The following is a 28,000-nucleotide window of genomic DNA, read 5'->3' as shown; positions in this document are numbered from 1 at the left end:
GTAAGTGAAAGGACCACCAGCTAACAAGTACAGGAAGAGCACTCTAAGAGGACACTGAAACAAACTTCATTCACTTTGTAGCTGAATAAAAGCCCATCAATTCTGAATTAAAATCTAGACTGCTTTTCCAGAGAAAGCCACCAACTGGTGCAGATCTGATGTCTTTTCTGCAGAATGCAGATTCTGATTTGACTAAACAGGTGTGAGGTAGCTTCCCAAAGGAATACCTGTCCCACTCCAGGTGCTGCAGTAAGAAACTTTTAAAATCTCTTGTGGTTTCATTATCAGCCAGAGTTGCATCATCAATATTTAATTCAGAATTCTGAAATCACTTTTTCCAATGGTCCTGATGCAGAGCTAGGCACATTCTTGGTCCTGCTGTCCTCTGTTTCTGATATGCTTTTCCCAGCTGTAGATAATTGGACCAATGCAAAGGAGGGATGAATAAAACCAGACTCTTCAAAATAGCTTTTTCTTAGAAAAACAAGGTTAATAAGTCAATTTGGTGTTATCCACAGTCCTATGAGCAGAGTTCCAACAAAAGAAGCAGGAGGATTGGAATCAGAAGAACCCTCATCCTGGCTCACAGTCCTGGCGTTGATGGCTTGGCTGGACAGGTTAGAATCGAGGAGCTCCATAATCATCTGGCATCCTCTCAATATTGTACCTGAGAAAGAAAGAAAACTCATGAAGACAATCTATTCCACACTGCTCCTCTCCTCACTGTGGTGGTGCATCTCCCCCCTCTTCCTCCTCAGGGCTGCACTACCATCTCAGGGATTCCTGCTAGACCTTGGCCTTTGTGTAATGAGTTAGGTGGTGAAGCAACCCTTGACTATACCAGGAAGCCCTGCATGACTAAGGTGAGAACAGCACTGACTGTCCTGGGAACTTCTGTTGCTGGTCTGAGGTGAAGGATGAGATTGTCAGTCATTCTCTGACAATCTTGCCTAAGTTGTGGCCTAAGTGGAACGGTACCCATGTTACCAGAGTTTTGGAAACTCTAGTAGTTACCAATCTGGATTATGGCCAAGATGCAAAATTTATGCATGATTAAAAACAGTCATCTTGTGACCCTATAAGCAGTGGTCTTAAGTGAGGCCCTTGTAGCTTTCCTGGACTGCCATGGGCTGCACCAGCCCCTCTCTCGCAGCAGAACACCTCTTGGTCTCAAGGCTGAGACACTTGAAGGACCATTACTCAAGCCTTGCCTGTGAGAAACACAGAGGCATTCCATGTGTTTCACTGAACCTGAGGGGAAGTTTAACTGGTGCTTTTATACATTTACATATACATCTCTGTGTCCGTGTGCATGCATGTGAATTGGCTGAAATACTTCTGACTGAGTATAGTATGAATATTGCTTCCTGAAACTATAATTAAGTCACTGTTATAACTGTAGTAAACCCTATTGAATCACTTTATAAATATTAAATCAGTCAATGATTAAGTGCTTTTAAAATCTAATTAAGACAGAGACTGTTGACCAAGTCTGGGACTAAGATTGGATGAAGCTGCATCTGGACTCCATCAGGAGTTTGAAAAGTAAGGAACCTTATGACTGACCCTCATGACTCAATGGGAGGGTTTTCCTTTGCACTCCTGGTTTCCATGCAAAACATTCTAAAGTGATTCTAAGTCGATTTTCCTTTGTATTTTCCATCCATGTAGTAATAGAATGAACCTTGCCATTAAACTCAATTTGCACAGCTAAAAGCTGCTTTTACTAGTCTTCCTTTGACAGTGATTCAACTTATATTCAACTTATAATTCACAGAACCATTTAGACTGGAAAAGACCTCCAAGATCACTGAGTCCAACATTTGAATAAATATCACCTTGAGAATTAGACCATGGCACTAAGTGCCATGTACAGTTATTTCTTGAACACCCCCAGGGATGGTGAACTCCATCACCACCCTTGGCAACCTTTTCAGAAGTTCATGGCCACAATGAATAAGGAGAAAAAGTGTTTTGAGAGAAAAATCTTTTGAGCCGCATTCTAATTACGGATCAGTTAAAACTTTATGTTTCTATAGCAATCAAGCTCCTCATTTCCAACATGCACTAGTATCCTTCTGAGTTGGTTTGGTTTTTAGTTAAGAAGCAAATTCAGTCTCTTAGCTGAGGGTATGCAAAGCTACCAAATAGAATATGGAACAAGAATGGTTCTTTTCTTCAAGAACCTGTAGGATGCATTTTCCTGGTAGTCCTGCTGCAGCTGGTAAGCAAAACTGATCTATGGAAACACTGGCTTAAGAAAACCACTTCTTCAGGTAAAGACAAGTGGTTTAATGGGTCTGTGACCAGTCTCTTCCCAGCAGTAGCTGTACTTCAATTTCTCTGTAAACACCAGGCCCTTACCTGTGCCTGGAAATATACATTATAGGCACTCCAGGGATTTTTCGTATTCTCCGCTTGAGCTCTTTATCCACTGTGGCCACAATGTAACATTTGTGCTGCAAAAAAAGAAGGCGAGTCAGATTCAACACCAGTGATCCCCAGAAAGGAGTCATGGCTGACTAAAGGTTCCAATTCACCGAGCTCACTGGAACACAAGAAGGGTGAGAGTCCTTAGCAAGGCATTACCAGAATTTGTACAGAATTCTGCAGCAGACTAATAATATCCTCCTGCCCTTCCAAATAGACTCAAGAAATCTCTGAAACTCTGTCCAGCCTTTTAAGCTGACAGCTTTCCTATTCTGAGTGCTTCTTGATGCTGTCCTGTACAACAAGAATGCTCAAGGAAGATAATACCTTGCTTCAAATAAAGTGGTGCTAGAACTGAAAACGCCCCTTGTGAGATTTTATAGTTCCTCTGTGGGAAATTTAAGTCAGTCAGGAATTAGCAGGGCTCAGGAATTTTTAATACGTTACCATGGTATAGAAAATGTCAGAAAGGGAAATACCTGAGTGACCCTCTGCACCAAGCAGTCATCGGCGTAGGTGCCTTTGTGCATACATGGCAAGCGTTCAAACCGAGGGTCCTTGGCAATTCTGGGGACATAAAAAGCAGCATCACAGCAATCAGACCAGAGAGTACACTAACACAGTCTGGAGGAATAAGAACACCCCTTTCTGTGATATACAGAACATCGTTCTCAAAACAAGGGATGAAGGGATGGAGTGAATGGTAGACAAAGGTCAACTGAAATGACCTAAAAAAAAAAAAAAAAAGAATGCAATTTTTCTAGTTATTATAGGCTAAGTATTTCTTAGCACTGGTTTTTTGGATTCAAAATCTGTACAATGTTGGGCCATTGCCAAACAAAGTAATTTTAAATAAGTAATTTTTAGGAAAAAGTAGAACTTCTGGCACCTGATCATTTGTACCATGCACAAAGGGATATTTCATCTCTTGCCTGAAGGGCAACATCAAAGCTGTTGAGGGTATGCACTTGTATACTTTGCAACACAGCAGGCCAAAATAAAAAGAACAATACATCTGAGTGATGTACATGAACTACATTGCTACCTACTCAAACAGGAATAACATGGAGTATGAATGAAAAGTTCTGTAAGACTTGGGTCACTTCTCTATTCATTTTTAGAAATTCTGTAGTTAATTTTTTTTTTGAGAAACAGGAAGAAGCATTTCTTTGAAAGTCTTAGGAGGTTAAAAGATTTACAGATTAATATTGTGCACTCATACATAGGATTTTGTGTCTAAAACTTGAGCCATTGGATTGATCTAAAGGATACAAAAATAAAATCAAGTTCAGGACCCTGCAACAACCTAATCACCCACTAGCACAGAAGCAAGTGTTTTAAATTTATTTATATTACACCATTAAGTTCTAGAAACAGAGAACACCCTGCCCTACCTTAATGCCACACGGTACTTCTGTCCTAACTTCTCGATTTCACCCATCACACAATCTGTGATACATGGAATACCTAAATGCAGAAAATGCCTGTATTAAAACAAAGCAGTATTTATTTCCAGACCCCTACATACTGCCCACGTGCCCCAGAAACATTATGGAACTCTACAATGTATTACTCACAGTGACAGCTGATAATGTTTCAAAGTGATGAAATGTAGAGCCACCAACTTTAACCATGCCATGGTAATTTTAGATTTTTAAGTTATTAGTACGCTACCTTTGCTGAGATTAACATTTTAAAACCGTTACTTGACTGAAACCAGAGACAGGGTTACCACAGCTCCATGATTGTAGCACATACTCTTTTTGCAAGATTTCTGTTATTCTCAGCCCGTGGCATGAGGCTGACGAAGTACATTATGAGCACACTGTGGCACTGTGTGGGAAGCTGTGAGTGGTGCAGAAACTCACACTTGGCATAGAGACAGTCCATCATCGACTGTACTAGGTCCAGTTTGGCCTTGATGGAGAAGTTGATGAAGTTAGTGTCAACCAGGATGTGGTAAGGGGGGCCCAGCTGTGTATTATACTGGAAGAACAAGCAAGAGGGATGCTGGGGGCTGCCAGGAAGACAAAGAATTCAAATCAGTCAATTGCATTTAACACCATGTCCAGTCCTACAGCTTGCACAGAATGAAAAAGGGATAACGAGCAGAAAGACCCATCAGGCCCCCTGCGGCCTCCCAAGCACAATCCTTCGTTTGGGGCACCACTTGTTGTTCTGACAGTATTGCTCAGAAACACCCTCAGTCCCAGACTGCAGCATGGCCGACCCTCCCTCCTTCCTTCCTTCTCCCCCTCCCCAGTGCCTCGGCAGCACTTACACCTCCCGCTCTTTGATGGCACTCGGGTCCTCCTTCTTCTTCACGGGGGCTTTTGCGCGATCCTTCTCTTTACTGCAAAGAAGCACAGGCACTGCTGGGGTACAGCGATAAGGAAGGGCTGCCAGCGGCGCTGAGACCTGGCCCGGAACCTGCTCCCGCCTCTCCCGAGCGGGGCCAGGCCCAGCCGCAGCCACACTCACATGCGCTCATCCCGGAGGCTGATCATGCGCTTCATGACCGCGTACTTCCGCGCCTTCTTCTGCTTGCCCTGCAAGGACACGGACACACGGCCGCGATGAGCTAGGGAGAGACCCGATCCCGGCCGGACCCCCGATCCCGGCCGGACCCCCCGTCCCGGCCCGCTCCCGGCCCACCATGCTGCCTCTGCCGGCGTTCCCGGTGCGTCACTGGCCCCGCCCCAGGAGCGTCATCTCCGGCTGCCAGCGCCGGGCAGCGGCAGCGCGCCCGAGCTTGCGGCCGTCGGCGGAGACCACGGTAACAGCGGAGCGCCTTTCGCTCCCGGGGCGGGGACCGGGCTCCCGGGGCGAGGGCGCTGCAGCCGCAGCCCGGCCGCCCCGCGGGGTGACGGCGCGGAGCACCCGCGGTGGGCCTGGCAGAACCGCGGCGGGTCCCCGCGGTGTCGGCGGCGGGGATGGCTCCGGGAGGGCCGCGGCGGGGCCGGTTCTGCCCGCCCGCCGGCGGCCCCGGCTCCTCGCTTCGGCTTAGCCCCGCCGAGTGCGCGGCGCTGCGGGTACCGGGGCCGCGGCGGGTGGGTGGGGGCGAGCCGCTGCCTTGGAAAGGCCGTGGGGACTGTGGGCTCCGAGCCCCCGCTGCTGCGGCTGGAGGGGAGCGCACCGATCGCCCTCCCTCCCCTCTTCTCTCTTTAGCGGAGCCGGGATGTTGCAGAGGTCTTTAGTTCACTCACTTGAGCTTGCTGGGCTGTTTCTGTTTTTGTTTTTTTAAAAGAGTTTTTTAAAGAGTAGTGCTGGTTTTGCTACGCTCTAGCTCATGAACTTCTTAATGAAAAGCGGTGGGTTGTCATTATCTTTAGATCTTATCTGTATTTGTGATCAGAAATCTTAGCGAATGAGCATAATTTTAGCTGTACTTTATGCGGTCATAGTGGTGTAGTCTGACCCGAAATGTCTTTTCTGCACATGAATGGAAATGTTCTCCAAGTTCTTGGACTGGTCCGGGGCACTTGGTTTCTCATGCCCTGTGCAGGGAAGGGAGAAAGAAAGGCGTTTCTTACGAAAGCTTCTGGGATTAGTGAGATCTTGTAGCTGTTAGTATCTCCCAAATACAACCGGTTTTATCTGGTGTGCTGGTGAGAAAAAGCAGCCAATGAGAAACCACTCAGGAGTTTTTTCCTGAAGTGGTGACCTCTGTAGAATTGTGACTGATGCTCTGACAATGAGGAAGAAAATTAGACTGAAAGAAAAACTGTGTTTATTGGGAAAACCACGCCTGAGCTTTCCACCTGAGCAATCATACTGTTAACTGTTCCTTAATTCTTGGTTGAGGAAATGCAGTTGGTAGAACTCACATGATGCTGTTCAACCTGATGACCTCCAATGGTTTGGGAAGAGAAATAATCGAGGAAGAAGGGGGTGATCTGCTTTCCCCACTGATGTGGCAGCAGGGCAAGTGGCTGAATTTTGTCCTGGCTCAGGAAGCAGATTTGGTGTTAAGATGAGACTGGCTTGAAAGTCGCCATCTGGCTGGCTTCCTGTGTTTTAGGAGGGCAGGAGGAGCTGGCAGCGCTGCTGGTGGTTCATTTGCAATGAAAGTCCTTAGACCTAAGCAGCTGACAGAAGTCCCTCTTTTGTTTGTTTGTTTGTTTGTTTTTATTTTCCTGTTGCCACTGTTTTATATAGCTTGTATGTAAATGCACATGACAAATTCCATCCCTAATAAGAGAATGACTGTTTTGTGTAGACATTGACCATTGATGCACCTTTTGTCCTTGACAGCTGATACTGAATCTTGCTTAGTGCTTTTTGTACTGACTTGTTAGTTTTCTGTGAATGTATTTTAAAGTTAGTTTCTCATGAGCATTCCTGTTTGTTGGCTTGTGCCTGCCTTACTTGGTGTAAGGAAATACTGTCTCTTTCACTAGAGAATAGTCATCTGTGCTTGGCATGAGATAGATGTGATATTGGTGGTAGATATTTGTGCACGTGGATTGAGAGAGATTCTGCACAGAGATTGGATGAGGTAGTATTAACCTGCAAAGAGGCTTTAAAACAAAAATAAAGGTTTATTGTTAAGAGAAGAATGACAATTTATCAGTGCACCAAATAAAATCAAGAGGCAGAGCCGATTTCCTAGGAGTTCAGTTCATCTGTTCTGTAGAGCATGCCCCTAGCTGGTTTTGTAGCTGTAGCCCATGATTGTGACATGACTATGTTACAGTTCCTTTTGTATGTGTTACACTTGTGCTTCCGTCTGGGGCAGTGACACAAACTAGATGTAATCCTATTACTGAGCTTCCTTTCCTTGCTGTCATGAGGAAGAACGGCGTGAATGCAGTTTATTTTATGATTCCATGTGTCTATCCTGATTATGCCAGTGCCTCTCCTCAAGTCAAACGAAGGTGAAGCTTTCAAATCCCCATTTTCCCTGCAGGTGGCAGGAGACCATTGTTTACTCTGTCCTTGGATCAAGATTACTAAGACCTGTTGGATAATTCAGCACTTCTTTTTTCCAGCCTAGCTATGATGGCACCTTATTTCCCAGATTGTTACCTAGCAGTTCTTAGCACAGATACACTGCCACTCACTTAACAGAATGCAGATGTGAATTAAAATGGTATCTTGGATACCACCTACTTGCAAGTAGGTTCTTCACCTCAACATGTTCCAGCTGCAAGAGCACCCTTAAAGCTGCTGGCAGTGAGTAAGCTAGAAGGAAGGTGATTGTATAACATCCATTTCATCTCTGGTGACCACCCATTTACCACATCATGTAGGGGTAATAAAATGACAAGCTGCTGTGCTGATTAATTAATACAACTGAGATAACTGATTCCCTGTGTCCAGCGAGTTCAAAAGTTCTGCAAACCAGGTCAAGAGATTCAGGTACCAATTGACTTTAAAAACCCTGAAGTTTAAACGATGGATCTTTCTATGCTTGAGAGAGAGGCTCTGTAACCTGTGGTGTGCCTCACAGAAGGAAAGGAGTTGTGGAGTGAAGCAGAAATAGCTTGAGTAGATGAACCCACAGAGACTGCTTTGTGGGTTTTTTTGTGACATGAAGAGACTGCTTCTGGAAGATGCTGGAGGCAGATTTTGTAGATTCCTAATATTGGTAAGTTTCTGTGAAATTCCCCAGCTGTATGGGGAGCACTCACATGCCTTCCACAGCCAGGCCGTGCTGAAACAGGGTTTCAACCAGTCATTTGTAGCACATCTTGGATATATACTGTGAAATGACTAAAATACCAAGGAAATTGCTAGCTCTGTGGTCCTTAACACGCAGAAATGTATGAGTTTAGAAAGCTGATGCTTTCACTAGGAGGGGGTGCCCTGGGGACTGCAACAGTGTTGCAGTGAGGAAAATAGATGAGTGGGTGGGACTTTCCTTGAGATGTGGGTGAGGAAAAGGCAGTGAAAGTCTGGCTGTTTCTGCAGTGCGATGATAAAGCTCTGCACAGGTTTACTGGTTGATTTTCATGGGTGTCAGAAAGGTTGGTAGAAGTGTGTAAAGGCAGCCAAATCTATAGGATTATTGGCATGGAGGGAAAGAAAAACCATCTGAAGAGGAAGGCAGAGGAGGGGGACTAAGGAAGAAGTGACAGCTGAGGTGGTGGCATGGCAGGCGAGAGGAGCACATTACATCCCCAGAAGATGTGACTATCTTAACAGACAGCTGCCTTGGTGAGCCTGGCTCTGTTCTTTTCATTCTCACTCCTTTATGTAATCTGTGCTCTGAATGAGCAGAGACTGATTGTGTAGGCTCTGTGGTGTTTCTTCTGGCATGTGTCCTGGTTTTTGTGGGCTGCGTCAATCCTTGCTGTTAAATTTTAATTTTTTTTATCTCAAGCCTGACAGTAAACTGTAATTTAGTGGATAGTGCTGCTGAAGCTGAAGTCCCTTATGAGGATCTCAATTTCCTGAATACCTAACACAGCAGTACCAAACCCAAAATCTAATTTGCTTTGTGGTTCAAGAATTATCTTTTTTTTTTTTTCTTTTATTTTAAGGCTTGACTGCAAATAGCCCTTTAAATCTGGGCAAAATGGTTTTGAGAATAGTATATAGTATTTTGTTGGGTATGGAGATTTGAAGGGCTACCTGATTACAGAATGGTTGGGCTTGGAAGGGACCTTAAAGATCATTTAATTCCAACTCCCTGACGTGGGCAGGGATGCCTTCTACTAGACCAGGTTGTTCAAAGCCCCATGCAACTTTGTCGTGAACACTTCCAAGGATGGGGCAGCCACAACTTCTCTGGTTCCTGATCTGGTTCCTCACTACTCATATTGAAGAATTTCTTCCTTATATCTAATCAAAACCTACCCTCTTTTGGTCTGAAGTCTTTCCCCTTGTCCTATCACTACATGCCCTTGCAAAAAATCCCTCTGATCTTGTGGTACAGTGGTCAGTTCTTCATTCTCTCAGTCCCTGCATTTGTTGTCTGTGACTTGGTTGGTGTGGTGGAGCAGTCACTGGTGAAGACTGAGGGGAAAAAGTTGTTGAGTCTTCTCATTGTCCTGGGTAACTAGGTCTCCTGTTTCTTTCTGGAGAGGTTACATGTTTTCCCTAGTCTTTATTTATCACCAATGTACCTATAGAAAGTTTTCATGGTGCCCTTGATATCCCTGGCAAGGTTCGGCTTTAGCTTTTCTTATATGATCTTTGGCTGTTGAGACAATCTCTCTATATTCCTCCTAGGCTATCAGTTCTTGCTTCCATCCTTAATACTCCTTTATGAGAATCATGCAGTTTCTTAGCTGCTCCATGAAACCTATGGAGGCAAGGATGTGTTTTGTTCCATCTTGAACATGCTAGTTTCAGGGGTCATATAATGAAATGAGATTGTGACAGATAGAGGTTGAGGATATGGTGAAGCTTTGCACCTCATCAGCAGTGGTACTTTTATAGCATCTCTCATGGATTTGATGTCTAGTGATGCTCTTGCGTTTTGCACCTCTTATGTGTTTCTGCTTGCTAGATTTATCCAAAATGTAGACATCTAACATTTCTCTCTTTTTTTTGTTTTGCTTTTCCAGGAAAGCTAGCAAACTGCAGGCTAAAGGAAACAGCACAGCAGGACAACCCTTTTCCCACAAAGAGGAAGAAACTGCTGTGCTCAAGTCCTTATTTTACAGCAGTGATACTGTGATGCAAGTTCAAAGAGTTACTCTTTCTGTGATCATCTTCGCAATGGCCTCTTCTTGCTGATGTTTGTCCCAGATCTGGGATCAAAGTGGAAGGATGCTGAAGAATGGGTACCCACTTTTTGGCTTTTAGGACATGGGCACTTGTGTAAAGGTATGTGGTTGCTCTTTGGTTGGAGGGTTGGACTATATGGCAAGGCCAGCAAAGGAGATTTGCTGGACTAGAAAGTCATGACTATTGTTGGGGGGAAATACCTCATTGAAGCTTCCTGCATGCTGATGTCCATTATTGCTACTGTCGAGATGACTGATGAATAACTCCTCTTTTGTGTTTGTTTAAAAAAGAAGGCAGCTTGATTGCACAATGTAGCTTCTCACTAACTGAATGGTGACATGGTGAGCTATATTGTATGCATCACTGTATGCCAGATCCTTTGTCTAATTGTCACATACATTCCTTGCTGCTGCTCTTGTTCCATCTGTCAGCTATGCCTTATCAACCAAACAGCATGTTGTTCTGGGTGTGGTGTTTTTACAACATGTTTGTTTAGCAGTCCCCTCAGTGAAAACTTGAGTCTAGATTGGTGTCTCTTAAAAAAATTGCTGTAAACTTAATGGTGTACAAACAGAAGGTTTTAGGTTTTGTGTTGATCAGTGAGAGTTTTAGCAGAGAGGCTCCACTTTGCAGAAGTGAGAAGGAAAATACTAGTGGACTCTTTCCCAGTTGCATTCGTACGTTCTGTAGTAAACTTGCAGGGCAAAAATAGATTCAACTCTGCCCTAGAAGGATTTTGTTTGTTCTTAACAAATGGGGATGGTTTTGTCTGCAACTCTTTTATTCCATAGTTTTTTCTTCCAAGGTTGCTGGCTAAGGGTCAGCTTCTGTCCATTTTGGTGGTGGTTCTGAAATGTGCTTTTGTATCAGAGTAGAAGTTGACTTCAAGGCTTTCAAGTAGGTGTAACAGTTTGGATGAGTGGCTTTGGCCACTGTTGTTTAGGCTGGTGGTCCTACAAAAAAATGTTTCCTTCCTGCCATACCCAGAGCCTGCTCTCACTGTTTTCAGAGGGATGATATGTTGTCCTTCTTATAAATCCCTGAATCTGAATGGGAATCTGTGACAGAGGGTGAACTGTTAATTGTAGCATGTTGTGCTGTTCGCATATTTCAGTCTTATGGAATAATGCTTTAGGGATGTCCTTGGAGAGGAAGACAAGTGATCAATAGGCATTTTTTCTGAGGAACCATAGATTAAATTTAGGCCAGTGTGTGTGAGGAAGTCACTGGACTGGACTTGGCGTATTTTGTGTTCTAGATGCAGCTGTGATCCTCGGCTGTGTGTCTCACCGAAGGGACCTGATGTTTTACATTATTGGTAAGTGAAGGGAAGGCTGCCACTGTATTTGATGACCTCCCCGTAGGCTTTAAAAGGATTTCTTGGAAGCCTTTGATTTTAGTTCAGAGTTTACCTAACAAACATGAAGTTACTGTCACTCCACACTGTGCCCTCCACCTTGGCAGACTTTCCTCTCGACCATTCTTCTTGATCCTGAAGTCCTTCCATTGGCCTAATTCCTAAGCCATCCCCTTACTTTTTCTTTTGAGAGCTAGTGGAGGGTTGTTGCCTCTGTGATGCTTCTTAATCCAGCCATAATGTGATGTGCAGAAGTTGTCTGGTTATCTGTTTCCCTTAAAGGTATTGCTGTAGTTCTAACTTGCAACTTGAAAGGAATACTGTGTCTCTGTTGGGATGTCTGCAAACCTTACCTAAGACTCTCTACCACCTTTAACTATTTCCTTTGTTTGCAGTCAGTTGCAGAGTTTTAAGAGACTTGATATTTTCTAACCTTACTTGTATCATAACATAAACCATAAACGTTCACACAATAGCGTCTGCCTTAAATAGCTAATTTGCATTGAAGTAGAATATCATTAACAGAAAAGCATCTTTGGCTGATGCGGAGGGGATTTTAAAGCCTGACTCAGCCATTGGCTTCTGCAACCAGCCTTTGTTCTCTCCCTGCTGCAGGTGGGATCACAGTATCTGTTGTAGCTTTCTTCTTCACCATTAAGTTCCTCTTTGAGCTTGCCGCACGTATAGTCAGCTTCCTTCAGCATGAGGACCGGGAGCGCCGAGGGGAGCGGACTATTTATGACTACGTGCGGGGCAACTACCTGGACCCCCGGTCCTGCAAGATCTCCTGGGATTGGAAGGACCCCTATGAGGTGGGCCACAGCATGGCCTTCCGAGTGCATGTAAGGCGATATCTTTGTTTCCATCCAGCTACGTGGGCGGGAATAGAGGTCTGAGTTAGGGGTGGGCCCTTCAAATGTTTTTTCTATTGGGGCTAAGCCAGATGTAACTGAGGAGTAGCCAAGCTATCTGTTTATGCTTTCTGCTCTGTTTCTATGTTGCAAAACTCTCTAAGTGTGTATTAGAGGTTAACACTTCTTAAGGTCTAATCTCCCTCTCTTCAGAATCCTCTGAAGAGTCAGAGGAGAGCAGGCTTGTCCTGACTGCTGCTTCTTTTACTGGGAAGTGAGTAGGCTGAGCCTTGCCTTCAACAAATGTGGTGCTATCCTTTGGTTGTGCAGCTGAAATTGAGAGTGTGGGAATGGGCATTTTACCAACCCAAGAGCTGTAAAGCTTCATTGCCACTCCCCATTAACTGTAAAATGGATTGTTATTCTGTCAGACTTGGAAAAGCCTGCCAAGGACTCTTGTTTCCCTCTAATCCCAAAAGGCCAAGTCTAGGGGAAGTAAGATGAGTGAACACAGAGAGTTTGGAGCTATGTGGAGAAAGTTTGAGCAGGTTTTGCTGGGCTTATGTGCCTTTCTATCCCACCTTCCCTTCTCCAAGAGAGTATCAAAATAGGAAGAAAGGTTCAGCTGGGTTGCCATACCCATCGCTCTTGGGAAGGTGAAGAAAACTCTTCTGCTCAATGGTGTGCGAAGAGTTCTATCTCCAGGGCAAGGAGTGAAAAAAGCTAATGGGAAAGGGACTTGTTCTGTTCCTACTATTTACATGTATTTCCTTCACCTTGCTGAAATTCGTGAGCTACAGCAATGTGCCTTTCCACTTCATGCTTGTGTGCCATTTTCTTAGCCCTTTATTCATCAACAGTAGCTTTGCATACACTAGTTTCTCCTGATTTCAGTCAAGATGCAAGCTGCTTCAGGCCCCACACACTCTCTTACTTAGAAACAGGGAATAATAGTAACTTTTTTCTGACTGCAGTCTGATTGCAGATGGTAGGCAGGCTCTGGCCAACAAGCTGCTGGCTCTTGAAAAGACATACATGGAGTTACAAGGTGTAATTCTTTCCTTGTAAGGAAAGTGGTCAAAGTATGTTATCTTCTGAAATTGCCCCGGAGATTACTTTGGTGATTGAACTACCTGTGGTTTTATCTAAGGTGGTGTTTTCATTACGATGCTTATTAGCAGTAAAGACTGGGTCAACTCTTTAGGGCAACATCTTCATCACACTGTTTTCTGTAACAAATTGGTAAGAGTTTTTTCAGAGCTTAGCTGTACAAATAAACAAGATCAGCTTGTTTCTCTGAAAGGGTATGGCTTTACTTTTTTCCTTTTGCTAGTGGATTCTCATGATTTCTGCTATAATATTGCACTACAAGTGCAGATGGGAAATGCCTAAAGGCATGTTCTTTTCAGGGCATGCATTTGAACCTCAGCACAAAAGAGAATAGGGGCTGTTCAATGCCCACTTGTCCCTGTTCATTTTGGAAAATAGAGTCTGTGTGACAGAGTTATCTGTTAATTATTTTTCCTTTTCTGAGCTGAAGTACTTGCCCTTCCCTAAGGCAACTTGTTTCCTCTTCCTCTGTGTACTGTGTGCTTTTGCTGACCTGGACTTTCCTGTTTCCCATGCAGTTGTTCTATAAAAATGGGCAGCCCTTCCCTGCTCACCGGCCTGTGGGGCTGCGAGTTCACATCTGCCATGTGGAGCTAGCAATTGATATTCCTGTGACCCAGGAAGTTCTTCAAGAGCCCAATTCCAATGTGGTGAAAGTGGCTTTCACTGTGCGCAGGGCTGGGAGATACGAAATCACCGTAAAACTCGGTGGCTTGAATGTGGCTTACAGCCCCTACTACAAGGTTTTCCAGCCAGGTAAGATCTGAGTGGCCCTGTAATGATTCAAAGTAGATTTGGAGGTATTGGAGGCCCTTAGGTAAATGTGTTTCCAGCTAAAATTGGTAGGTGACAGGGAAGGGGTTACCCTTCACCATTTTCCTCCTGCCATGTGCAGATCTCAGCAACAGACCCATGAGTAAAACATACTTGTGTCTACCAGTACATAACAAGACAGAAACTGCTTTACAGAATAACACATCAGTGCTACTTAAAATCTCTATCAACTTCTGTCACATTCTCCATTTTGTAGTAACTTCTTCATAATCCAGTAGTCAGAGAGTGCCTTTTGTGGAGTATTGAATTGTTTGTATCTGAGTTGGAGATGCTGTCATAATTTGCCTCTTCTTTTTCTGAATACCCTGCTATATTCTTGAAAGCTTTTGAGCAGCTGATACCTTTGATTACACATTTCTGTAAAAACATTTCCTTTTTATTAATCTAAAATTTGTTTTCTTCTACTTTTGTTTTTTTTTACCCCAATTGGTATCTTTTATGTTTTATGTACATGTCACTGAAAGGACCTCTATTCATTGCTTTGTGAATAGATAAAAAGCTTGCTAAAATATCCCTTCAGAAAGAAGATCAGGTTTAACCCAAATAAAGTTTGTTTAGTAAGCTGCATTTGCAAGTTTTCTTAGGTGTCAGCTAGCGTATATTTTGTATGTACAGTGGGAGCAAGTTCCTGAGCAGAAAGTTAGAATGGTGGAAAACATTCTTTAGAGGACTAGTAACTTAGTTTGCTTTTTTAGTATTAAGTCTCTGATCCAAGGCACATGCTTTGCACTACACCACGTACTTCTGTGCTCAGATACTTTGCATTTTTAATGTAAGGGCACAGAATGTGTTTAGATTTGATCAATTTTCAAGGGTATTGTGCCCCTAGTTGCTTTTCTTTTGCTTTTTGTAGCTTCACCTTAGAATTTATTTGACTGAATTACTGTTGTCTGCTTCAGGAATGGTGGTTCCCTCCAAAACCAAAATTGTATGCCATTTCTCCACTCTGGTGCTGACCTGTGGGCAGCAGCACACTCTGCAGATAGCTCCCAGAGATGAGTATGACAATCCCACCAGCAATTCTGTGTCCCTGATAGATGAGCACAATTACAGCCTCTCCATCCACGAGGTCAGTGCAACCTCACCCCTTGCTGCTTGACTTCAGGTGAGCTGGAGAGCTCCTTTTATTAATTTGTTTTCTGTTTAGTTGGGTCCTCAAGAAGAAGCAAGCTCTGATGTGGTGTTTGAGAAGTCTGTGGTGTCCAATCGGCAGACTTGTGAGGTGTTCTTTCGACTCACCTTGCACTCTAGGGGGTGCTTCCATGCCTGCATCTCCTACCAGAACCAGCCCATAAGCAATGGTGATTTTGACATCATTGTTCTAAGTGGTGAGTCAAGACCTAATCAGTATTCATTCTCCAGGTGTGCTCTTACAATGTGCTTTGAACTCTCATGTAGCCGAGCTATTTGTGGCTTCCCTGCAGGCTGGCCATGCTTACTTGCTGAAGGAAAGCCTATTCATTTAAAAATGCTGAGGTAAATGAATTTGCTTCTAGCAGGGGAGATCTCTGGGGGCTGATACTCTCTGATCCATCAGCAGATAAAAACAAGTGTTTTTCCCCTATGTCAGGAGGTTTACCTCTGAAATTAGGCAGTTTTTGTTGCTTACTAGTAGTTGATATCTGAGCCAGTCATGTATTGTATGTTAAGTTATATGGAGGAAGAACACTGCATGTAACCTATATGGTTTTTTGGTTTAGTTATTTTTCTTTTTTAAACAATGCTATAATTCCTGGTTTCTTCAGGAATCAGCCAGACTTCAGTGTGGCTGTCAAGTGGCTATGCCTTCAGGCTGGTTCTCTGAGAGAGTGGTTCTCTATGCCTTTTTTGTTCAACCAGTCACTAACAGACAAATGGCCATCTTGAAATCTTTTCATCCACTCTTGGGTTCTCTTTATCAAAGTTTCACTTGACCAGGTTTTCCTTTGGATGTATAACCTTTTCTTTAAAATCAAAGTCACTGATTTGGTGGTGGACTGTGCATTCTTTTTCATTCTTGTCTCCATTAGGATTTACACAACTCTTTCATATCTGTTTCCCTCAGAGAACGAAAAGAACATTGTAGAACGCAATGTGTCCACCTCAGGTGTCAGTATTTATTTTGAAGCTTACCTTTACGATGCTCCTAGTTATACCAACACTCAGTGGCAACTTCCACCTGTGCACCTGAGCTCCTCCCAGCGCCGTCCTTCTACTGCTATTGAGGATGAAGATGAAGATTCTCCTTCTGACAGCCAGACCCCAGAGAAAGTGAAGAAGCCTAAAAAAGTGTACTGCTATGTGTCACCTAAGGTAGATATCAAAGTTACCAGACTTGAGTGCATGTTTAAAGACCTTCAGATCTTCCTTGTCTTCTATATCTTAGCTTCAGATTCAGGTGCCTCAGATTTGATTTAAAAAAGGTTTGCTTATGGCAAACACATGGAGTTTATGACTGAGAATAATGTTAAAATGAGCCTTGGAAGTTTTAGGATTGTGTTTTTAGATTTTAGGATCTTTCTAGGTCTTATCCAAATCTTACTGGAAATTTTCTTGCTGATTGTTCAATAGATATTCTATTTGCCTTTCCTTTGCTTTGTTCAGGTCAGACCTGCAATTCCTATTCTCAGTTTCTGATACCTGTGAGTTTCAACTTTAGAGAATCTCACCTCAGATTTTATGTCTTTATCCTGTTTCTGGAATTTTGCTGAAAAATAAAAAGGGAAAAAATAGTCAGAGAACAAAGGGTAAATTTATAATTAGAAGAAACAGGAAAAACTGAAGGTTCTCTAGCAATAAGATTATGTTAACAGTAACTATTTCCCATTATTTTTGCCTAAAAATGTTCAGAAACTAGAAGGAAAATTCCTCTAAATCTAATAATGAATTTAAATTAATTCTGTTCATCTATCTCTTCAAAAGTATTCTGAAAAATGCAGTAATAAATACCAAAGTGAAAGACTAATCCAGGAACTGCTTTCCTGCCAATGGGAGAAAGAGGGCTGTGAAACAGTTATAGGACGCAGGGAGTTGCTAGAGATTTCTAAATCTGGGCTGCACATGGCTCTAAGAACTGACTTTGACTGCTGTGTCTTTGTGAGCTCAGTGTCCTTTCATCCTTGGTGGATACTTTTGGACTTCCATACTCTTTTCTATTGTGTTACTTGGTAAAGCAGATCACCCACCAGAAGTGGCTACTGTTGGGTACTCCCTTTAGGTGCCAAAGTTGTTAATGTGATTCTTAGGCTTGCATAATTGTATCCCTGGATGTCTCTATGTATAGAAATAGAAACAGTAGAAAACTGTTACGCTGCTATTTTAAAGAGCTGCTGTTCCTACTCAGCTTTGGACAAATGCTGATTGTCAGTTTTTGCAATGGTTTTCTTTTGTCAAAGATGCTAAGATTTCGTCCTAACTTGCTCTCCAGAAGACAGGAGTTGCACAGTTAGTCATTTGTTCTGCCAGAAATACATTAAGAATAAATTTCTGCAAATCTCATGGATTTAGGAATCTCAAATGCTTTTTAAAAGATGTTTGAAATGGTGGTGAAAATTGGGGAGTAATAAGAGCAATCCATTGACATGACTTTTACCAAAACCTTTTTGCCAGTGCATTACAGTCTTGTCCTGAATTCAGCTTCTTAAGTGTACTTAAGATTACTTTCCAATTAGACTGGTGACGTTCTGCTGCACACAATAGCTTACTGCTGTAAAATCTGTGTCATGCTGCCATCCCACATGCGTCACAAATGCACGCAGTGAAGTCTTACTGACAAGTTGCTTACAGTTCTGTGGAGCTTTAAAGGTTCCCAAGTATTGTGCCAAATGCTGCAGAAACCTGCTGCTGGGGCTGAAGGGAGGTCTAGCCTTATGGATCTGTACTCTTCCTCATGTGTTTCAGGGATAGCCCTTAACAGATGTGTGACATTTAACATTTTCTTTTCCTTGTGGTTACTCAGCAATTCTCAGTGAAAGAATTTTACCTGAAGATCATTCCATGGCGCCTTTTCACCTTTAGAGTGTGTCCTGGCACAAAGGTGAGCCTCTTTCCATGTACCTGCCACTGCACCTCCATGTTGTTAGCTTGTCATCCCTTGTGAATCACAGTCTGTTTTTTCCTTTTGGAGAGAAGGGCTTCCACTCACAGAACAACATTGTGTGGCATAAATTTCAACTCTGGATTTCCCTCTCAGTGCCCAAGTTTTCGTAGTATTTGTGACTAGGTGCCAGTCTTATCATTTTTTCCTGCCTTTTGTCCCAATGCTAGGCAAAAATCTTGATTCCTTTGCATTTTTCTTGATTATTTTCTGCATAACCCTCCTGAAATGTTGTGATTGTGTCCGTTGAAGCCCTCAGACTTGTGTGAAGTTTAAAGCTGCCTCCTAAATGGAGTCTGGATACTTGAAATAGTTTTCCTGTTTTCATGCATACACATGGGGGAGCAGAGAAAGTCTTAAGAGCACAGGTGGTGTTGCTCTGTCTACTGAACATACTGTGCCTTCTGCATGATGGGTTTACCCTTTCTTGCATCTTTTTGCTGCTAGTTTTCATACCTTGGTCCTGATCCTGTGCACAAATTACTGACACTGGTGGTGGATGATGGGATCCAACCCCCTGTGGAGCTCAGCTGCAAGGAGAGGAACATCTTGGCAGCCACTTTCATTCGCTCTCTGCATAAAAACATAGGTAAAGGGACAGTGAGGTGGGTACAGCAGTCAGGAATTTAGCACTTGAGTCTGCTAGTTTCCCTGGGGAATAAAGATTGCCAGCACTGAATGACTTCTGATGAGAATTCTGGTTCCTGGAGTATCATGTTCTCTTCCTATTGGTGCTTCCAGTGAATGTACTTCATCACAGCAGCTGTTCCTTTTCAGCTTGGCTTCTCTGTCAGGCTCTTTGAAAATGCACCTGTGAGTATGAATACCAGCAAGATTAATTGCAAAACTACCTTGAGAATTCTGTCTCCAAACCTTGCTGTGGTAAACGCACTTTTGGGCTGTAAAGCTGATCTGTGAGGTTAATCTTAGGAATGCTCTGTAGATGTTTGAGGTGTTGACAGCTCAGGCCTCACCCAAATTGTCACTCTTCTCAGGAGGCTCTGAAACCTTCCAAGACAAAGTGAACTTCTTTCAGCGAGAGCTGCGTCAGGTGCATATGAAAAGGCCTCATTCAAAGGTCACGCTGAAGGTCAGCCGCCACTGTCTGCTGGAGTCGGTGAGTGTGGGAGGCAAGTTACTTCAGCCCAGTGAGGAGTTGTTAAACATTGGAAAGGACTGCTCTGAGAGGTTTTGGAGTCACCATCCTTGGAAGTGTTCAAGAAATGCCTGGATGTACCACTTAGTGCCATAGTCTAGTTGATGTGGTGAGGATCAGTCAAAGGTTAGAATTGATGATCTTAGAGGTCCTTTTCAACTTCAGTGATTCTGTAAAGGGATTCATAGCCTTTACTGCTTATGCTATTCTGTCCCTATTTTATATTGGAACTTGAGTCCTGGAGACAGACTGGATTAGATTTGGAAGCAGGACATAGAGCTCCTGAGTCTTTATCTACTGTTTTCTGGCACAGAGCCATTCAGTAGGATAGGCTCTCAAGTCAGATGTTCCTGAGCTGCATGCAATGAAACTCTTGCCTCAACAGGCTACTAGTAGTGGTTCAGAGTGATGATAAAATATTCTGTAGAATCACATAGTAAAGTCTTTGCCACTTCTGACCTGAACTGTGTGTTTCCAAAATAAAACTTAGTCATTCTTATAATACATTTCTTAAATGACATTCTAAATACTTTGTATTTGGGGGAGGCAGTTGTCCTGACTTAATTGCCACCTGCATCTCACAACAGTAATGTTGCAAAGATGGAGAGAATATTTCTGAGGAAAGAACAAAGTGGCTGGGATTTCTCTTGATTTATTCTCAGTAAATCTGTGTTTCAGAGTATTTTCTGCATGTACAAGCTTGCAGAGTTTATGAGATTATGTTTCAGTTAATAGCTTGGACAAAATTACTTCATTTCTAAACAGTATTTCCATGACTACTTTTTCTTATTATTTTGGAAATTCCTGCACTGTCTTGAGCATTGTTACAGTCTAGTAAGATGAAATAAATCCAGTGCCATAATAATGATGATGATAATAATAATAACAGTAAATATAAGCTCTAGAGACCAAGGTTGATGGGCACAATGAACATGTTTAGTCCAGAGGTGTGAGTAGCATGATGTTCTAACCTGTTTGAGGGTAAACTAAGCCAAAACTACCTGTATGACTCAAGACTACCATGTTGCTTTTTAAAGTTTCTTTGATTGGAGTCCAGAATCGGGGCATAGGAAATTTTAGACACTTGGGGTATTTTATTACTTTTTTGCATCGTGACTTGCTGTAAGTATGAACTCAGTAATTCTCTTCAAGCTATTTTGTAGTGCTCTTTGAAACATTCCTATTTTAAATCTAATTCGTGGGCTGAAAGTGCTTTACAGAAATTGCTCCTTCCCACAGGCATTTTAATACTTCAAACAATACTTTACTGCAGCCTTGAGAGTGATATTTCTGTGCTAAGACCTCACACTGGTTTTAAGATGAGCTGTATTTTATGTGGGTAATGCCTCATAACAGAAAATGAGGAAGTTTCTTCTGTGGCTTGGACAAGTAAGAATTAGACCTTGGGTGTTTCTAATTTTCACTTTTATACTTTCGAGTGCTAGACTATTGGGGTTTTGTCTTTGCCCATTCACATGTACAGGACTGCATACTGGGATGCCAAGCAATAATGGTTGCTGCTGTTTTCTTTTTCTGTTTTTCAGTCTTTTAAAGCAACACGAAATTTTTCTGTGTCTGACTGGAGCAAAAACTTTGAAGTAATTTTTCAGGATGAAGAAGGTGAGTTATCCTGTGAATATATACACAGAGAAAGCAAAAGGAATGATGGCAGAATAGTTTTAGTCTGAAATTCTGGTTTCTTGTAGTATGTCCATTATTTTGTGGCTTTCCAGCCCTTTTTTATTTTCTCACAGATGTTAGTGAATTATCCTGCTGGTGCTATTTTATGCCTACTTCACATAGGGACCTAAAGCCTTATGTAAGTCCTGCCCCTCTACCCCTAAAAAAACCCAAAACAAACCAAAAAGCCAACAAGGACTAGGTTTGGGAGAAGAACCTATCGTTTTGCAGTCCCTGTTTACTGCCATATTGCTGCAGAGTTGTTCATTGTGATGAACTCTTGTATTGGGTAATACTGAGCAGCATACATGAAACTCTTGAGCTGATGACCAAACTTGTTTTATTTTGTAGCTCTGGACTGGGGAGGTCCACGAAGAGAGTGGTTTGAGCTCATTTGTAAGGCATTATTTGATACCACCAATCAACTGTTTACCCGCTTTAGTGATAACAACCAGGCCTTGGTGAGTCTGCAGTTCCTATGCTGAATGCACAGAAATGTGACCATTGATGGCTAAACAATGCTGCTTTTAAGTGGTGTGCTACCTGACTCATTCTTTAATTTGCCTTCATTGTCACTTCCAGTGCCTTTCTCAAAACTTTGCTTAATGATCTTAACATATTGAAGTGTCAAAGAACTGGCTGGATGAGCAGTAGAGGGTGGCAAGTCAGCAGGGAAGGCTGGATTATTCGGCAAGAAGAGGTGCAAGACATCAAAGTGTTTAGAGATTTTGTTGGGTCTGAATATTTCAGAATCCATTTCTGCTCTCATATAGTTTCTTGTGTGTGCATGTGAAACATTTCATGTTCTTCCTACGCAGGCTTAGGCATTTTAATTCTATTGCTTGGCTTTGAGGACATTGCACTAAATCTCCTTGGCCAGCTTGAGAGATGTAGTGACTTGAAATGGTCCCATATTTGCTATTTGTTCTTGTCGGTGTGGTGCTTGGATATTTCATTTTGCTTTGCCTTTGCAGGTGCATCCAAACCCAGGGCGTCCCACGTATTTACGACTCAAAGTATATGAATTTGCAGGCCGCCTGGTAGGGAAGTGTCTGTATGAATCATCTCTGGGAGGTGCTTACAAACAGCTGGTCCGAGCTCGCTTCACTCGATCCTTCCTGGCTCAGATCATAGGGCTCCGGATGCACTACAAGGTAAAGCTTCCCAGCCCTGTCTGAAGCCTGTGCTGCTTTGGGGAAAAGTTGAATATTGGTGTAGTAGCAGACCCAGAATTATGGCTAACAATGTAAGGGTTTATTTTTTTGTTCTTCCTTCCATGTCCCTGCTTTCTTATTCTTTCACACAGTATTTTGAAACGGATGACCCAGAATTTTATAAATCCAAAGTGTGCTTCATACTGAACAATGATGTGAGTGAGATGGATCTAGTCTTTGCTGAAGAGAAGTATAGCAAAACAGGACAGCTGGAGAAGGTAAGGGAAGCAGTTCCTGAAAGTGGGATAGATTAATCCCTACTGCCTGCAGCAGTGGGGACTGGGAGCTCTGCTATGCCCTAGAAAATTGAGCTTACTCTGGGAAGTAACTCCTTTCTTGGTTTTTTTTTGTGGCTGGGGAGTTTAGGTTTGGGGAATGCTACTGGTCACGCTCAAGTCAAGTGTTGTGTTTTCAGGTGGTAGAGCTGGTGGCAGGAGGGGCTCAAGTGCCAGTGACCAATGAAAACAAAATCTTGTACCTAAATCTGCTTGCACAGTACAGGCTGGCAAATCAGGTTAGAGAGGAGGTGGATCACTTCCTGAAAGGTAACATGCTGCCTTCTCCCTGCTCTCTCTGCCTTTCTGTCCTAGGGCATAGCACATGCTGCTCTTCTCTTCTCTTCCAGGTCTGAATGAATTAGTTCCTGAGAACCTCCTGGCTATTTTTGATGAGAATGAGCTTGAGGTAATTGCTGCCTCCCTAAGCAGCTCTACCTTTACTTCCCCTCCTGTTTGACAAGTGGAGTGCTTTCTGGATCTGGAAGATAGCCAAAATGTTTCTTCTCTAAGCACTTTAAACATCTGCAATTTCACAGTAGCTGTTGCCTTGTTTCCTGGGCTCCTGACTTTCTGACTGCAGTCTCTTGCCTTTCAGCTGCTTATGTGTGGTACTGGAGATATCAGTGTCTGTGACTTCAAGGCACATGCTGTCGTGGTAGGAGGATCTTGGCACTTCCGTGAGAAGGTAAATGAAAGGGTTTGTCTCCTTCCTGCTAGTCAATACCAGTTATCCCAAATACAGCAGAATTGGTTGGAGTTTAGGGTTTCAGAAGGACAAATTGAAAATTTCAGGGGTCAGGTAGGACTGCACACATTATGATATAATGTTTCCCCCTAGAGAGATATCCCTTCAGCCTGGCTGTCTAGAGGTGATGCTTAATCAAATATCAGCAAGTACAAATTGTCAGCAGTTTAAAAAAATCCAACACAGCTCTAATTAAGAACAGTTCAGCAGGGAGTCAGGAGGAGTTGGTGGGAATTACTGCTACAGAAGATGTTGATGGTGATATATTTATCTTTAAGCGATGCTTGAAAAACATGCTTCAGCCCACATGTAATGTTTGGAGTTCAGTGCTGTGGTACTACTGATGTAGTAGCCTAAATTCATACCCCCTAATGATTCTTATCCTTTTCTGCATTTCCCAGTGGGAGGGGTATGGGAATAGTAGCTGCTTTGTTTAGAAAAATGATGGAAGCTGCCAAAACATGCCAGACTAAGAGGTAGAAACTTGAATTTTCAATCTGTAAACACTGGGATGGTTCCATTTGTCTGCGGAAGGACTAGATGATATGGAAAACCCAAAGATTAACATAGTGCAAGAAGGAAGTGTGTTTTCTGCGCTGTAAACCTACCTCATTGCCTATGCAGGTATTTCTGAAAATTAAATCTCTGTGGTGAGGGCAGAAGCAGAAGATGCCTTTCTGCTTTAAGGGAAAGTATTGGTGGGAGATAGGAGATGTCCCATGCTAATAACTGATTAGGAACTATGTAATACTTGCCTGTATGTGTCACCCTGGTAAAACAAATTAATTCTGACTGTTCACAGAACACTTGGTTGTGAGGGCAATTGACTGATATCCTTGCAAGTTGCTAATACACTTGCTTGGTTTCCTTGGCTGACCTGTCTTTACCTTTCTTGGTTTGTAACAGGTCATGAGATGGTTTTGGACTGTGGTCTCCAGTTTCACACAGGAAGAGCTGGCCAGGCTTTTGCAGTTCACTACTGGCTCCTCCCAGCTACCCCCAGGAGGGTTTGCTGCACTCTGTCCATCTTTCCAGATCATTGCAGCTCCAACTCACAGTACTTTGCCGACAGCTCACACTTGGCAAGTATCCTGGAGTGGCAGGACTTTCTCCATTGTGCTTTTGGGAATGACACCAGCTAGCTGTGGTGGGCAAACAGTGTAATGTGTGTGATGCTTGTGTCAGTCCATCTAAAGGCAGGTAATGGGGATGGTTCCCTCTCAGACCTCGTTTGAATGGAACTTTTCTTTTGTTTTACAGTTTTAACCAGCTGTGCCTCCCTACTTATGACTCCTATGAAGAAGTGCACAAGATGCTGCAGCTAGCTATCAGCGAGGGTTGTGAGGGATTTGGCATGCTGTGATTTTCCCTTCCCAGGAGACCATTTAGCCTCTCAGCTCTTTGTGGCAAGACCCAGGTTCAATCCTTTGCTTGTTCTCCTTTCCTTCACTTGGCAGTGGAGGCAGAACAAAGACTCCGTGTAAAGGAATTTGTCATCCAGAAGATGTCATGTGGCCTTTCTGTGTCCCAAATATGTCATCAAGAGCTCATCTTTTCCCTTTTCCTTGTTCTCCCTTTGATTCAATGTGAAAAAGCAAAAGGACTGGTGCATTTGTAAAGGAGATACTGCACCCTATATATCTATCCTTCTCTGAGAAGATGAAGTTCATAAGCAGAACTTATATTGAGGTGCAGGAGATCTGCTCAGCTGCCTTTACTGCAGCTCTCTAGGAGGAAGAGGGAAGACCAGCATGGAGCTCTGCTGGAAGCCTTGGCTCATAGGAAGTCTTAGTAACTTCCTTTACCTTGGCTCAACTCTCCCAGTGATGCTCCCTGATATCTCACTATGACTCATGAGGAGAATAGAGTTGTCCATCCTTTCAGCATGAACCCCAGAAGGGTTTCTGGTTCTCCTTCTCCATCTTGCTCTGGATGCTGTTGTTGCCTGTGCCACAGACAAAAAAGGCCAGTATCCACTGGAGGGAGTAACCCAAAGAGGAAAACAATCTAATTGGAGCACAAGTGCTGGCCCTGACAGTGATCCTGTACTACCTCCACCAGGGTCCAGCAGCAGAAGCGCCCTTCTCCAGCAGTGGCTGGTAATTAGCCTCTGCAAATGAACTGGAAGAGGAGTTTCTCCTCCATTGAATGTTTCTGACAGTTGATGTTGCACAGGAAGCTATTCCATGCCCTTGCCTTCTTTTCCCTTCCTCAGGAGAGAGAGTATGGGCATGAGTATGATCCCTCAATGCTGAGCACCAATGCCTATCCCACATTCACCTTCAGGATATGTAGGTTATATGGTAACAGTGACAGATCAATAAGCAGCTACAGTGTGCACTGTGCTTGCATTGGTTGTTGGAATGATGGTACTGGGCAAAGTATGGTACCTCCACCCCAGCGTCCCACAGGATCTTGGCTTCTACCTCTATCATGCAGCAGCCTGAGGCTTCTCTTTCTCTACTGCATTTCAGGCAGAGTGTCCAGGGAGTTGTTGGTGCCTGGATAGCAGCTAGATTTCTGCCCTTCCAGCTTTCTTACCTTTCTTTGTCTTTCCTTTCTACATGTTCCATTCAGTGCTGTTAGCTTTCCAGCACAAAGTGTTAACTAAAATTTCACTAAGTGGTCACTCAACAGCTTGCACCCACCATTGTCTGGCTTGTGGGAAAAGGAGTGGATAGACCAGAGTGAGAAGCACAGGGTTCTGTTGTAGTTGAAAATCCTTTCAGCCCTTCCCAGGGAAGTAAAGGGAAGGAGAATCTGGGAATCTTGGTGAATTCTTCAGTGAAGCAAAATTCAAGATCTTTTCATCCTACAGTCTACAAGTAAGTCAAAGGCATGCAGGAGTCAAAATGGGAGAAATGCATTGCTGCTACCTGCAATGTAAGCTTTCACTGGATTATGGAATTGCTGGATTTCTTCCAGAATGGATTCTCAGACTGGCATCCCTGAGCTAATTTTAGAACACTATTGGATAAAATGTCACATCATCCTCTTCAGTTCCCTCCTGCTGTCCTCAGGCTGATCTGGTCGGACTTGAGCACAGTATGGATATTTTAACTGTGTGTGCTTTTCAAATATAGCTTAGTTGAATTGATTTGGAATCTGTGGGAAATATTCTACATCTATAAAATGTTTTTAAGGCAGCATCTTAGTCATTCTTGGGCTGAGTGTGTTACTTCTGAACAGAAAAAATTAAGCCATTTTGGTGCCAAAAAGCAGTCAGCTGAACATTGAGACTACTCAGGGGGATTTCTTTGCCTTGTGAATTCTTTCCCTCACTGGCACCAAGGTGCTGCGAGGCTGCCAGCTTGATAGTTGCCACTGTTGTGCTCTGACAGACCACATTAGTCGTGGCTGTTCTCCCTTTTCTAGTGCAGGCTGCATTCTGCAAGGTTCTGACCTTCCTTGGGTGGATAGTATGGTACCATTTTATTTATACTGCAGGTGGCTTCCATGGTCAGTAGAGTTACAGCTCCTGTGTTCACCATGCCACTGTGTCAGTGCTTTCTCCAGGGGCTGAGAGGAGGTGGTGGTGCTCAGCTTAACTCCAGTTTGCTGGGAGGCATAGCTTGGTGTTTTTTCCATATTGTAGCCTCACCTGGTTGAGGATGTTTTCAGTCCTGTAGCTGTGGGTCAGCTCTGACAATGACATCTCCCTCAGGAATCTTCTCCCTTCTTCTCTTGAGCTGGCCTTTTTTTATTCTGAGGATGAAGTAGCTGACCACTGAGTGGACTTCTACTGGAAGGAGCTCCTAAATGCTTCTCATTTCATTGCAGGCAGCACCCAACCCTTCGCAGCAGCTGTGAAGATGCCAAGGACTTCCTTCTTAACACAAGTGCAGTCAGAGCTGGGGTGGGAACTCTGAGTCAACTAAACCCATTCCCTCTGTTTGCACAGGCCCCTAGACTGCCCCCATGTTCCTGAGTTCCACCACAATATTTCTAAGCTTCTCTTTCTTTACAGCCTTTCCCAGTACAGTCACTTTTAATGCTGCCCTTAGTGCTGGCAGTGGGGATGTGCTTTGGTCACCCATACTGTATGTTACTTCTGGCAGAGGCTCATTCCTTTCCTTTTTTACTCCTTATTTATTGCCACTTAATAGAGACTCCTCTGTAGAAATCTTTAGGATCCTGATACCATCTTAGACAGGTTTCCATGTTTCCTGAAGCTGCATTGAGGTTCAGGGGGCCTAGCTTCAGCCTGCACCTGCAGGCCATATTGCATGTTTATAGAAACCAGGAGCTGTGGATGATACAGGTCAAATCCTACTTCCCTCTGATGAATTTCTGGCAGAGTACAGCCAAAATTTGGAAGCCTATGGTTGTAGTAGCTGATTTTGTAAATAGTTTGTATAATAAATAAAATATTTTAAAAATGCTGCCTTCTCAGCTCAACATTCTTTTTGGGCTTTACAGAGGGAATCAAGCTGCTGCTGTCTGTGGGCAAGGACCTCTCCAGGTCTTCAGATGTCTGGCAGAAATCTGGTGCAGGGGGGAGGGTATGGTTCTCCACCTGGAGCCTTTCAGGATGACTGACTGAAGCCAGGACCTGTGAGCTTTTGGGAAGAGGCAGGACTCTGGGCTGGCCTT

General features: G+C 43.4%; 2 protein-coding genes across 3 annotated transcripts; one reads left to right on the top strand and one right to left on the bottom strand.

The window, feature by feature from the left end:
- Positions 1-46: 46 nt before the first annotated feature.
- On the bottom strand, positions 47-5,206 carry FCF1 (FCF1 rRNA-processing protein). The gene is made up of 8 exons (XM_056492786.1): positions 5,086-5,206; positions 4,912-4,979; positions 4,712-4,783; positions 4,299-4,447; positions 3,825-3,897; positions 2,910-2,997; positions 2,365-2,459; positions 47-667 (listed from the first exon to the last, which is right to left on the bottom strand). Exons 1-8 carry the CDS (start codon positions 5,086-5,088, stop codon positions 619-621), a joined length of 597 nt encoding a protein of 198 aa, XP_056348761.1. The 5' UTR covers positions 5,089-5,206; the 3' UTR covers positions 47-618.
- AREL1 (apoptosis resistant E3 ubiquitin protein ligase 1) lies at positions 5,133-27,789 on the top strand. 2 transcript variants are annotated; one of them, XM_056492784.1, is made up of 20 exons: positions 5,133-5,206; positions 9,945-10,206; positions 11,366-11,425; positions 12,080-12,306; positions 13,944-14,181; positions 15,159-15,328; positions 15,407-15,587; positions 16,304-16,551; positions 18,197-18,274; positions 18,782-18,923; positions 19,330-19,451; positions 21,035-21,110; positions 21,522-21,631; positions 22,145-22,324; positions 22,477-22,602; positions 22,800-22,929; positions 23,010-23,068; positions 23,258-23,347; positions 24,314-24,489; positions 24,668-27,789. In XM_056492784.1, the coding sequence occupies exons 2-20, from the start codon at positions 10,116-10,118 to the stop codon at positions 24,768-24,770; spliced, it is 2,607 nt and encodes an 868-aa protein (XP_056348759.1). In that variant the 5' UTR covers positions 5,133-5,206; positions 9,945-10,115; the 3' UTR covers positions 24,771-27,789. The 2 variants fall into 2 exon arrangements, with proteins under 2 accessions (XP_056348759.1, XP_056348760.1); XM_056492785.1 differs by lacking the exon at positions 11,366-11,425.
- The last annotated feature ends 211 nt before the right edge of the window (positions 27,790-28,000 follow it).

This window comes from Oenanthe melanoleuca, chromosome 5 (genome assembly GCF_029582105.1).
Source record: "Oenanthe melanoleuca isolate GR-GAL-2019-014 chromosome 5, OMel1.0, whole genome shotgun sequence".
NCBI classification, from domain to species: Eukaryota; Metazoa; Chordata; class Aves; order Passeriformes; family Muscicapidae; genus Oenanthe; species Oenanthe melanoleuca.
This window is presented reverse-complemented; position numbering and strand designations above follow the sequence as displayed.